The sequence below is a fragment of the Salarias fasciatus genome, chromosome 23, assembly GCF_902148845.1.
Source record: "Salarias fasciatus chromosome 23, fSalaFa1.1, whole genome shotgun sequence".
Lineage (NCBI taxonomy): Eukaryota > Metazoa > Chordata > Actinopteri > Blenniiformes > Blenniidae > Salarias > Salarias fasciatus.
The window spans coordinates 22,587,077-22,600,180 of NC_043766.1; the positions used below are offsets into that span (position 1 = coordinate 22,587,077).

General features: G+C 38.9%; 1 protein-coding gene across 1 annotated transcript; it reads left to right on the forward strand.

The window, feature by feature from the left end:
• The first annotated feature begins 1,651 nt into the window (after window positions 1–1,651).
• atp5f1d (ATP synthase F1 subunit delta) lies at window positions 1,652–8,588 on the forward strand. Its single transcript, XM_030083801.1, has 5 exons — window positions 1,652–1,907; window positions 3,174–3,327; window positions 3,798–3,886; window positions 8,130–8,259; window positions 8,453–8,588. The coding sequence occupies exons 1-4, from the start codon at window positions 1,791–1,793 to the stop codon at window positions 8,250–8,252; spliced, it is 483 nt and encodes a 160-aa protein (XP_029939661.1). The 5' UTR covers window positions 1,652–1,790; the 3' UTR covers window positions 8,253–8,259; window positions 8,453–8,588.
• Window positions 8,589–13,104: the final 4,516 nt, after the last annotated feature.

A 13,104-nucleotide genomic window follows, 5' to 3' on the forward strand; every position in this document is an offset into this window, starting at 1 on the left:
TCTTTTCTTTTTCTTTTCTTTTCTCAGATCACACTGAGGTTCGATCAATTTTTAACAGCTTTAATCCGCAAGGGGCAAGCCCCATTGTTTGTAAAGGTAAAGTGGGAAATTCCCCAAAGGCATTCATAAGTGGAAAAAAAAAAAAAATTCAATGTTCGTTTATTTATTTTTTTTTTCATTTTAATGTAGCACAACTTCAGTAATTCTACAATAATAGGGAAGGAATAATATAATATAATATAATATAATATAATATAATATAATATAATATAATATAATATAATATAATATAATATAATATAATATAATATAATATAATGAATTGTAGGGGGAAACCACAGAACCCAGAGGAAACCCACGCACACAGGGGGAGAAAATGCAAACTCTGCACAGAAAGGCCCAGCCACTATTTGAACCAGTTGTGAGCTGAGAGCACAACCACTGCGCCACTGTGTGGCCCTATACAGTATTATATTGGAGGTTATTTTTTATTGAATAAAATATGACATAATTTGATGAAGCAGAAGAGGTTCCCATCTATGCTGCTTCGTTAGTGGCAGACTGTCTTTCTCTTTCTGTACGTGCACTGAAAATCTTAAATACAACAAAAAATATGATTCTGACACATTAACAGTCGCCCTTCTTTGGGGCTCTGTTTAGTAACTGACATGGGGTTTTGGCACCATCTCCTGGCAAAAAATGCTCAGTAATCTCGAATTGAGAAACTGGATTTTGCAGCAAAGTATGCTGATTATTTGTCTTTTGTTTCTGTTCTGAAAAAACATGTTCATATATAAGTTCAGACATGCGGTCACTTCCCATGGTCTAAATCCTTTATTGATATCATATTCCTCCTCCCACTATAACACATAAAGTCATGTATTACAGTGGATAGATAGTTATAGTGGATATATAGTGCATATAAAGATGTTTTTATTTGTTTATTATTGTTTATTTTCTAAACCAAATTTTATTTGAGGTACTTAAGGTTAGAACTGCTAAATCTTTATGCTAAAGAAGGCCTAATTTATTTTCATCAGTTAATGTTTTCTTTGGAGACATGTGTGTTTTCTCAGCACTCATCTCACTCTGCACAACCTGTCCCTTCTCCTTATGTCTGCTCTCCTCCAGCTCTCCTGGAGTCTCTATCCATTTTGTCCCCCATGCTGTTTCTGTCAGGCTGCTTTTCTGTCGTCTTTTTTTTTTTTATCTATTTTTGTTTTTATATTTTAATAAACCTCTCTCTCTCTCTCTCTCTCTCTCTCTCTCTCTCTCTCTCTCTCTCTCTCTCTCTCTCTTTCTCTCTCTCATCTATTCTGTTCTCTTTGTTCTGCTGTCTTCTTGAATTCTTCTCTTTCACCTCTCTCTCCTGACAAATAAAAAGCATAGATCCCACTAATTGTTCTGTAATTTCTAAAATCTTCAAGAGAAAAACGTAAAAATATTAACCGGCAGATATTTTCTAGTGAATTCACATGTTATATTTAGTTTTTGTAATTTTCAATGTTTTGATAATCAGTGTCATCACATCTATCTATCTATCTATCTATCTATCTATCTATCTATCTATCTATCTATCTATCTATCTATCCGGTGGATTCTACCGGATCATGGAGGTCACGTGGTCTTCAGCTTTAGAGGACTACATTACCCTCCTCCTCGCGCTGCCGCAGAGGCTGACGGGAACTCCTCCAACGTCCTTGTCCGACCACACTGACTGACTGCCTGCACGCCAGGGCTCCGGGATTTCTGTCATTCCCTTCTGCGCGAATTAAGTCTACTTTTTGGACATGATGGCAGCGAGGTTTCTCCGTCGTGCTCTCCCCGTGGTGAGGCAGGCTCGCGCCTACGCCGAGGCCGCCTCCGGAGCTCCGCAGATGTCCTTCACTTTCGCCTCCCCGACACAGGTAGCCCCCGCCGCTAACGCCACAGACGAGGCTCGGCGGCCTGCTTAGCTCCTCGGCTAGTCCAAATCTCTCGTGCACCGCCAGAGTTTCGTCCTGTAAAGCAGATTTTGCACGTCCTCCGGTGCAGCGTCTGTCTGTGTTCCACACGCCCGTGCAGGTTCGGTGAGACGGAGTCAAAGACCACGCGTCCAGGGTTTAGCTCTGCGAACTAGCTTAGCCGTCATTCTGTCTTTGACCAGGAAAGCAGAAAGAGTCGACTCCTTAAAAGACGAAACCATCACTTCAAGTCACTTTGGGTTACTGATGGCTGTCAAATCTCTCTAAATCATCTCTATTCGACAGCACGACCGTCGCGAAACCTTCACGCTGAGATAAACAGAACTGTAACCTTGACTTATTTTGCTAGTGGGATTTAAACTAGAGATCTCATTGACATATACAAACGCAGAATCTTCCAATCATTCGACTTTTTGATGCACAACAAAAACTAATGTTTAAAATTTAGTACAATAATACCCCTTCCACGCAAGATATAATGTTGTAGTCTTTTATCGAAGATGTGAGACTGACCGTCCTTTGGACTCTTGAAAGCTTTCTCAATGTGATCCTCCAGGATCTACTATGTATAATTTCAAATAATACGTTTTTTGACACACATGAGTCTGTAGTTGTTAGCCATTGTTCAAGTGATTATTGGGATATTGCTTTGTTATTGATTTATATTAAATTATTGAATACAGTCCTCATTATACATCAGTAGATTTAGACTGCCGAGGCACCCAGTAACATTAGTGGGAAGTGGAGGTTTGGTGAGCCAGCTTTTGACTGAAATGTATCAGGTTTGAATCCCTCTGCTGGGTTATTCCTGTGGATCATTGAGCAATGTCCGTAACCCCAACCTGCTGAGGGTGGTGTCAGAAGTGTATCTGGGAACAAAAAGTCCAATATGTGACAACTGTTAAAGAAAGCAGCCAAAACATATATAAGTACGGCTAAGCTTGTTTTTGTCTTAAATGAATTGTTATTCAGTTGGTAGAGGGGCTCAGTTTGAACCCCTTCCCCTTGGCCTGCCCTTGTGGCAAGACATTCCTCCCCAAGTTGCCCCCAGTGGTGCACGAGCACCTTGAGAAGAAGTTGTTATTGTGAATGTAACAGATCATGTAATGTCTGTTGAGACTGCTGAAGAATTAAAATGTGTTTGATGTAAAAGAGCTGGTTATTAATGGTAGGGTGAAACTTGCTCATTGCATGTGTTTTCTGTTCCAGGTCTTTTTCAAGGAGGCCAGTGTGAAGCAGGTCGACGTGCCCACACTCACTGGAGCATTCGGTATTCTTCCTGCCCATGTACCGACCCTGCAGGTGCTCCGACCTGGTGTTGTCACAGTCTTCAGTGATGATGGGTCCGCTGCAAAGTACTTTGGTAAGATTGGTGGCAAATCCATGTATAAAACAGCATAATATGGAATGGCAAATGTTCTTTAAAATACAGCCAATTGCTACACCACTTAAAGGCCAGATACCTTTTTTTTTTATCAGTAGCATATTGGAAAAGCTGAAATTGAATTAGTTAAGCCAGCTTTTCTGCCAGAGAAGCTACTAATCTTGCATGTCAATGGTCTTTCCCTGCTTAAACATACCTGAACCAAATTAATGCATCACCATTGAGGACGTTGGTGTAGAGAGAAACCAAGGGTGTGATTCCTCTGTAGAAGAAATAAAACAGCTGTTCTGCAGTGAAATTGCGAAATGTATCTTAACCTCAGAAGTTTTTCAATAATATTTATATGAAACATCTTCACAGATTAGATCAACTTGTGTCTAAATAAGATCCCCATTAAAAATAAAAGGTTAACAAAATGGCCTTAATAATGGTCTAATGTGTGTACGCAGTGAGCAGTGGGTCGGTCACAGTCAACGCCGATTCTTCAGTGCAGCTGCTGGCTGAGGAGGCTGTCCCCCTGGACCAGCTGGACGTTGCAGTGAGTATATTGTCTTACTTGATTCTCTTCTTGAGATCAAGAACCTCAGTTGTTTGCATAATCGTTCTTACTTGTATGCAGACTTGATCCGAGCGATGTCTTTTTATTCATGTCACAATGTAAAGTTCCTTTTTTGTAATGAAATTAAAGTAATTTGACTTTCCACTAGGGTTGTACGATATGGAGGGGAAAAGTTTTTTTTTTCTTCTTCTTCTTTTTTTGAGAATAACCTTCATTATCCTGTGGCCAAATAAAGCTTTTAAAATTCCTCTTGCTTACCGGGACATCTATGGGTGGACAAAATGTTTCTCTTGTTTATTTTCTTTAAACTTATGCTCTCAATAGACTCACAGTTGAACTTTAATGTGAAGACATTAAATGGGGAAACATTCAGGTTTTCTCTCCTCTTAGGGAAATTGTATAGCACATAAATGACACATTATCAGTTCCAAATATTGTTAACAAACTGCTTCACACACACTTCTGCAAAACATGAGGCCTGGAGCAATCATGGCCATATCAGAAAAACATAGATATTTCAGGATTTGTCCAGGATGATCCCAGATTAAAAAGCCTTGATCCTGTCTGTTTGCAGCGACCAACAGAAGCAACGCGTAAAGTCCCATGAAGCTAACAACTGACTTGACGTGCGTGGCTTAGCTAACATGCAAACAACTGATTTATACCGATGGCTAAAGCTGACAGCTGACACAGCTAGCTAGTTCGCTGCCGTGCTCATCCTAATACCAGCTAACAAAGGTGATATCGCGAGGAATAAACGCTGAAAAAAATCCACAACAATCCTCTCCTGTCTGTTTGAGGAAAGCTGGGAAAGTTTTGGATTCTTTAGTTTTCTTTTCAAAATAGTTTATTTGATAATGTAAAACTGCACTTCATCTACATTTACGATACTATCGTATACAACAAATCGCACACCTTATTTTAGTACAATCGCTTTGATCAGTTTTGGTGTAATTTCGCTCTGATCTCTAACAAACTAGTTGACTTCTATGTTTTGCGATATTTACCTGTTGGCAAGCCTAATTTGGTATCTCTCTCACATTGGTTGAATTAAGTTAGAATATTTCACACTGAAAATCACAAACAAATTAATATGAAGAATTTGACTAGGTCATTTAATAGGTTAAGCGTGGAGTGTAGTGTGAGTTTGTGTAATTCTAGGAATCATTTCAGTCTAACAGATGTAGAGCTTATCAGAGTGAATACAGACTCTCAGTTACACAAAGCCCATTATTCTCAACAAAATTCATGACAGTATTGATACTCTTGCTCTGATATTGTCTCTGTAGCATGAGAGGACTCCAATATAAATGAAAAAGGAAAAGAAAAACGAAACCTTTCGGCGCTTACAAAAATATTTAAATCAACATTGTTGTCTCATCAAACTCTTCAGTTGGTAGAAGAAACACTTTGACATGTCAGTCAGGAGAGAAACTAACCAATTGTACATTGTGAGCTACTTGCCAAGCTGATTGTTGACATCTTGCTTTGTTAAATTAATTTGCTCTATCAGGTAAACTTCAGATAGATGTTAAATACAATTAGCATGGTACTAAGTTCTCTGTGACTGAGTTCCCGCTCTGGAGATTCAGCTCACACCAAGAAAGCTGATTATGGTGAACTTGCAAGTTCGTGACGGTGGACAGAAAATAGGCCAAAGTACAGTTTAGATCAGGGGTCCTCAACCACCAGGCCATCGTGTGGTATCAGGCCACAAAGAGTTTAAAAGAGTTTCATTTTAAAAGTGTAATATTAAATTTCAGTTGGTCAGCAGCATTTAGTTTTATTGTGCAAAAAGTTTCACTTCCGTCAGCGTGTCGGGCCTGTGCTGAACTCTGTCAGGTTTTTGTCATGCATCATTAAGTCCTCCTTAAGGCGTTCTTATACAGCGTCCTGCTAGTCCGCAGAAAATTAATTGTTTAAGACTGGTTTGTGGTGCAATAAAGGTTTAGATTCATTAAAAAATAAAGTTCCTTTTGGTTCTGACAGTTTTTAGTAGGAAAAAATGTGTAACATTAAGGCTGGGAAAGACATTTATTTGATTGTAATCACTAGGTCGACATCTGGGTTGTGAATAATGCAGGATTGTCAAGTGAGGACGGTATATATGAAGCTTAGTAAGAATATTTTGATAACTGTAAAAATATTTGAGAGCAAGGTGAGAACAAAGGGACGTCTGTGTGTTTACACTGAAAAGACAAGTTGTCAAACATTCGACGGTGGTCACATTTTAGGTGGGAAAATAGACACAGAGAATAAAAAGCTGTATTTTGTGTTGCATGTCGATTCCTGACCCTGGAGGGTCACACTTTAGTTTTTGCATGTTTTTAATTGTTCCCTTCAACACACACACTTGTTCTCATGCTTTCTGCAGAGATTATAGAAAAATTGCTGCGTTGAGATATTTTGGTGAAAGGTGATGTTGAACAAGGATTGGACACTTCCTATTGTAGACCATAGTAAAATTTAAAATCTTAATTCAGCGTGGTGCTGAAAGAAATAAATAATGACACCGTTCTGACACAGCTCCAGCGCCACATAATCGATGTTCATGATAACGTAGTGATTAACTGTGTGTGTCTTAATCATTCTCTCAGTGATCCGGAATTTGACCGAAGTTTCACAAAGTCTTCTAATGAGATGCTGGAGCCATTTTCATGGGTGTTGTTTCACCTTTTGCAAAGAAAAATATGTACATGAGATCAATATCAACTGGATTTAATGAGCACAGACTTATAACTGTAGGAAGTGTCGCACCATAATGAATTTGAAGTTCAAACGTCCACAATCTATTAAATATTTTGTTTTTGTGTCTTCGTTCCTTTTTCATTGTTTTTTTTAATTAGTATTTTGTTTGGAGGAATTTTAAATTGAGCTCCAAATGTTGGATTTTGCCTCTTGAACTGTGGATCGGTTGTCTTTGTACCTGAGTAAACCTTGAGTGCTATAATCCTCTGTAGCTCTGACCTTTCACTGTAGCAGTGGATCACCAACTGGAAGGTTTTCCTCTTTTTGTATTTTCGATGCAACACGAGCATTCAAGATAGGTTTGCGGCAGGAACGCGTAACGTCAAAGTATTGGTGCACAAGTGAGGGAAGAGACTGACCCCGTCGCTTTGGGGCTCATTTTCTCACAAACCGTATGAGGAAAGAAGAAAATTATGGCATTTTTACCAGTCACATTACACTCATGCTCTCTTGTGGTTATACTGTCTTTTACATCGTTCAGGGTTGCTGTTTGTGAAATGCAAACTTCCAAAAAGATATTTTTTTTAATTTTGAAAACATTACAGGTGAGTTTTTGTGTACATGCAACGTCCTTAGTCAATTCTTTATGGATCATTTGTTATTGCACTTTTCGTATAAAGTGTACAGTGAGTGGCTGCAACCAATTTGTGGAGGCCTGCATAATCCCTGATTGCCCCCCCCCCCCCCGTTTTTGGTCTTTGACAGCAGAGACCATAATTTGAACCCATAATCCATTTCTTCCTTCGATTTTGATACGCGGGCCTGACGAGCGCCTCCCAGCTGATGATGATCCATCTGATCGGAGCCGCAGTCCGTCCTCGGCTTGGAGTCCTCCTTTAAATGTCAGTCTTGTTAATGCTAGGCTGCGTTATTATGCACTCGCCGTGGAGGTGTCTGTCTTTGACCTTGGGCAGTGGCACTGTCACTGTCAAGTTGACTTCATAGCAGCAAATGAGTTATTTTTTGCCACGCGGTAGTAACAATGCACATGGGCCCACACTGTTAATAAGGAGAGAAAGGTCAGTCACTGTTGAGTTATAGCAGATGTGTCAAATCCCTACTGGGAGACCTTTAACTTCCAGCTATGTTTGGCATTTCTGGTTTCTAATCGTGACTGTGACAAATGGAGCTTTCAGAGCAAAGAGGCAGTGGAGATTTTCTCCGCTCGTCTTTCTGCTTGTCTTTCACCCCACTTCCGACTCTCTTTGCTCTGCTTAGCTGCTGTGTTTTACGTCCCAGTTAGCCTCAAACAAGCTTTCTGGGGTGGTTTGCAGATGCTTTTTGCAGCTCTTTTGTTAGTAAGGTTACATCTCAGTAAAATCTGCTCGACAGGAACGATGTGAATTAGGAATACTGATTAAACGATCCAAAGACTTTGACATGAAAAATCTGACTGAATTATGCTTGTTTTAATTTGCTTATGTGGTTCTTATTTTAAGACTTAATGTTTTTCTTTTTTTCCCCATCTTTTTAGGCAGCTAAAGCTAACCTGGAGAAGGCCCAGTCTGAATTGGCTGGGACATCTGACGAGGCTCTGAGGGCAGAAGTTCAGATCAGCATAGAGGCGAACGAGGCCATCGTGAAAGCCCTGGAGTAAATCTGTGGTACGAGCTGGCTCTGCTTGGGGTTTCTCCACAACTTCTTTATTAGTGGCATCTTCTGCTAATTTGGTCTATCCAGAAACATGAAAAAAGGCAGCTCTTTGCAGTTGTTAATAATATTGAAAGTGGAAATTGGTAATCGCTGACAGTTTTGCTTCTTGTGTGCATCAAACTGAGTCACTGTTCTCTTTTCTAGGTAATTGTTTCTGTCTCTTTGATGGAAATCACTGCTCCACCTGTGTTTCCAGCTCAGTCACGTCAGTGTCCAGAAGATTCCATGCTTTCTTTGTACAGTGGATGAACTAAAAAAATAAATTTATTTGGAATTACAAGCTTGAGTACTGGTGCTCTTTTAATAGGTCTTGAATTTAGAGATTTGGAACTCAAACATTCGTTTTTTTTAATGTTTCATTAAAGGCATTTCAAAATCAACATTACAAAGCTTTGCATTTTGATATTCCCATGAATCCCATTACATTTTTTCTGAGGTTTTGACTGTCAAAAGTGAGTTTTGAAAGAATCAAGAAAAATGTGGTTGCTAAATGTGGTCACTTTCCTGATAATGGATTAGTGATGTTTGTGTAGTTTATGGTGAGTACTTAAGCTAAACTGATCAACGTATATTATAACTAAATCTTTGTCATGAAGTTATGTGGACCTTGTGGAGAAATTAATCCCCTGTCATACTCAGTGTTGCCACTTGGGGGCAGCAGATGTCAGGTTCCGATGCTTTTCAGTATCAGGAGTTTCTTAACTCTGCAAACCAGTTTCAGGGAATGAACAGTCAGAGCATTTGTCATGTAACTGCTGAAGGATCTGATTGTGCTCACAGGAAGTCATTCAGAGAGGCAGAAAAAAAAGCATGTCATGGGTATTCACTTTAAGTGCTTGTGTTTACTGAAAGCTTGGTTACTTTTTCCAATTTGAAATTAACAGGAATCTACTGCTGCTTGATTGAAATGTTTTGGCAGAGCTGGTTTGTTGTGAGGGATAGCTTCAATATGAAGCCAGGAAAACTTTTTCACTTGTGGAATGGAGAAAAAAAAAAAAGCATTTCTCTTGTTTAAGTACAAGTTCAGCCTCATTCATTCACGTGCTCACTTGTGAATCTCAGAGCAACAAACCACAACCGGTTTGTTTTGAATGTCAAAAGTCTGGAGGGCCTTAAGTGAACTGGAAGTCAGTGTTCTCAGAAATACTCATGAGTGCGAACTTGCATGATTAAATATCCACTTGTTTTCTTGCATTAAGTTCTGATTAGTCACTTTTTGTTACCTGTCAGATGTGTTGAAATATCGTTCTTCAAAGAAATTGTACAGACATAAGTCAGTCTCCACTAAAACAAAATAGTTGGCACATTTCACACATCCTGCCGTCTGTTTAATCTCTCCTCTTTAATCTGACTCTTTCATCAAAACCTTCTCGTCCCCGACTTCATGCTCTCAGACACACACTGATGCACAGTACACACACTCACGCTCACTCATCACTGAGCCTCGGGGCCTGGAGACGTGAGTAACGCTTCAGACAGAAGAGATGAAACGGTCATGTCAAAACCACCACTTCTACAATCCAGATTTATGATGTGAGGTGTTGAAACCAAGCTCAACGACATCGCCTTTCCTACTCCACGATTTTATCTCCACTTCTGTCAAAAACAAACTAGGAGAATGACCAGGTGCTTTCCCATGCGAACACTTTGTTCCCTCAGAGTTGCATGAAGTAAAGCTGCGCTGGGTGTTCCCGCCTTTGCCAGTAAAGAAGAAGTTCATTTTTATTTGTCACTATTTAGTTTAAGATTAAGATTATTCTGACCACAGTAAAATAAAGACAGCGTCCTCGTGTTTGACCCATGTGGCGGAAGTGTTGCACGGTGATGTATAAAAGCAGTGAAGTGCTGTACATGCATCAAGAATAAGTATCCAGTGAGAGCCCTTGCTCAAGAGCCACTCTGTGATGTTTGAGGGCCGACGAGGCCTGCAGTAACAAGTCGCTGTCTATCTGCGATGCACGTGCTGTAATTAAAACATTGCACTGTCTGTACCCGGGAAAGAAAAATATGATACACACTGTGACAATTCATGGTGTCATCTTTGAGTGGTACTCCAACGCGAGGCAGCTCGTGGCTTTGGGAGTGCTCATGTATTGGGCCAGCTGAAGAAGAGGAAAAGAAAAGAGAGACCAGCCCATTGCTGAAAGCGAATGATCGTGTTTGGGATGATGTCATTGTGGAAATAATAATAATGGAGTGGTATGAAAAACCGCAGCCGTGAATGTCTTCGGTGTCACTGACAGCCAAACAATGTGACGCTCTGGAATGTGGCAATACAGTGTGGAAACTCTCATTTATACATGATTCACTTCCAGTTATTGTGTAATGTATGGGTTAATGTTTAAGGTGTGAAAGTGTTTTGTACACATGGAAGACATTGAACGAAAAGATGTTTCTAAATCCTGGATGAGAATAACATGCCTGGAGTAGCACCTGACTGCTTCTCCAGTTCTGACTACACTGTCTTCTTGCTCTGGGCTGTCAGTCAAACTCCGCTTAGTTCACAGTCCTCATGCAACCCTGATAGATCACAACTGGCCTGTTAGGTAAAAAAATGACAGCATAATAACCTTTCAATAGCATCTAATTTAGCCAAGTATGACTAACTTCTCAAAATGTTCACTTGTATTACTTTTTACAAAGCAATATGAAATTTCTTTGTAGTAGAGTCTGGCAAGGTGAAATCTTGCCACAGATTCTGAGAAAGTTGCCAAAAGTACTCACAGCTTTTTACTTAGGAAATACAGATATGTTGAAGTAATAATGAAAAACGGATCCATTCAACTTTTAGTCTTTTATTCAAAATCTGTACAGAAATAAAAGCAAGAAAGTTGGAGAACCGCAAAGGCTAAATAAAGAATTATCTTTTTTGTACATGACCTTTAAGGTTTTCTGGAGGTGGAAGAAGAGGTGTGTCTATGCACACACAATAAAAGTACTTTATTCATCCCAGACGTAAAATCGTTACCAAGAAATTCTTTAGACATAAAATATTGCCGCGGCATCAGCACAGAAACTAGCCTTATCATTAGCATCATTGGCAGTGACACAGATTATTATGAAATCACAGTTTTAAGTCTAAAACCTACCATAATCCTCTCTTTAATAAAAAAAAAAACGGAGGAAGCTAAAGCCCTTACTTGATTTCATAATAAAACAATGAGGTTAATAAAAGCCTTAATTTTGGAATGCTGTTTGGTTTTGAAAAAGCACAAAACGTGTCATTCCAGCATAGTCAGCTTGATCCGTTCTTAATTTTGCCAACCTCTGCAGCTTGTACGGATGTTTGTGTTCAAATCAGGCAGTAAAAGTCATCAAGAAAAATAAATACTCAAGTATTGTCCAGATACCTGAGAAATCGACAGGTACAACAAAGCATTCCCCCCAGACTACTGATGGCAAAGGCATAATTTTACAACCGCAAACTTGGACTTGATCTTAATATCACTTTACTTCTACAGTTGTTCAGTTCCGTGTTTGTGTTTTGTCAGCTAATCAAAAACTGTGATTCCCAGTTAAATTAAGCAAGGCAAGTTTATTTGTACTATGCACCGTGTTTGTATTTGCACCGTTCACTCTCTCAAACCAATTCAGAGTGCTTCACAAAGCCAAAGAAACGCAACAAAATTCTGACATAGAAATGAAACAAGATATTAAGAAAATAAGAGAATTTTAGAAAAGGTAATGAAAACAGGAGACAAAACTGATCTTTGAACTTTTATTTTTGGGGCCATAAAATAGCTTGTGTCTTGTCTGGACTGGGCTGGAAAAGAAAAAGGTGCTTCATCAACTCATTGATTTGATTGATTAACTTACTCAATGAAAGAAAGAGACTGTAGTCATGTGATGACACCGACATATGAAGTTATATGTCATCTGCATAAGTATGATAGGAGATGCTGAGGTATTCCGTAGTCTGAGCAAGGGGGCAGCATGTCGATGTTAAATTAATGTGATCTGAGAATAGACCCTTGAGGAGCCCTGCATGGGATCTTTGTTCACTCAGACTCATAATTACCAACTGAGACAAAGTAGTTCCTGTCTTGTAAGTAAGATTTGAACCAATTTAGCGCAGTGCCAGTAAGTCCCGCCCACAGCTCTGCTCTGTCCAGCCGCATGTTATGATCCAATGTGTCAAATGCAGCACTGAAACTAAACCAGTTTCTGTCAAAATTGTGTAATCCATAAGGTTAAAATGTTGAAGACTGACTGGACTGCAAGATGGCACAGGTAATGTCATGGTGTTTCCTGAAGTTGAGCCACATATTGTTTGTCTTAATCTTAATATTTTAACTATGAAAAAAGCTGCAAAGTCTGACTTGATGGACGGAACTTCAGGAGGGACTGATGCTGTGGAGTTTCAGTCTGTTTGTAACAGAAAACAGCGTGTGGGCATTGTCACTGTTTTTATTGAATGGAATAAAGTAATGATCGTTCCAAATATTTTATATCAAGATGTATATATGTATATATATATATATATGTATATATGTATATATATATATATATATATATATATATATATATATATATATATATATATATATATATATATATATATATACATATATATAAAGTCCTTGAAATAGACTCAAGATATTTGTTCAGAGTAGTACATACATTTTCAGTTTAACTCTACATAGGATATTAACTCTTCATAAGATATTAAAACACTCTGGTGAGCAAAAATCTTCAGTTTAATGTAGAGCTAAATGTTTTTTTATTATTTATTTGTTGTGTCTTTTGGAAGTTAGTCACACATTGCAAACATTTTGGACTACCAATATAAAATAACA

Bases quoted from the DNA above. Each gene is read 5' to 3' on its own strand.
- atp5f1d (XM_030083801.1), top strand. From the start codon at position 1,791: ATGATGGCAGCGAGGTTTCTCCGTCGTGCTCTCCCCGTGGTGAGGCAG. The intron at 1,908-3,173 runs GTAGCCCCCGCC...TTTCTGTTCCAG, and splicing joins CTTTCGCCTCCCCGACACAG to GTCTTTTTCAAGGAGGCCAG. The intron at 3,887-8,129 runs GTGAGTATATTG...CCATCTTTTTAG, and splicing joins TGGACCAGCTGGACGTTGCA to GCAGCTAAAGCTAACCTGGA.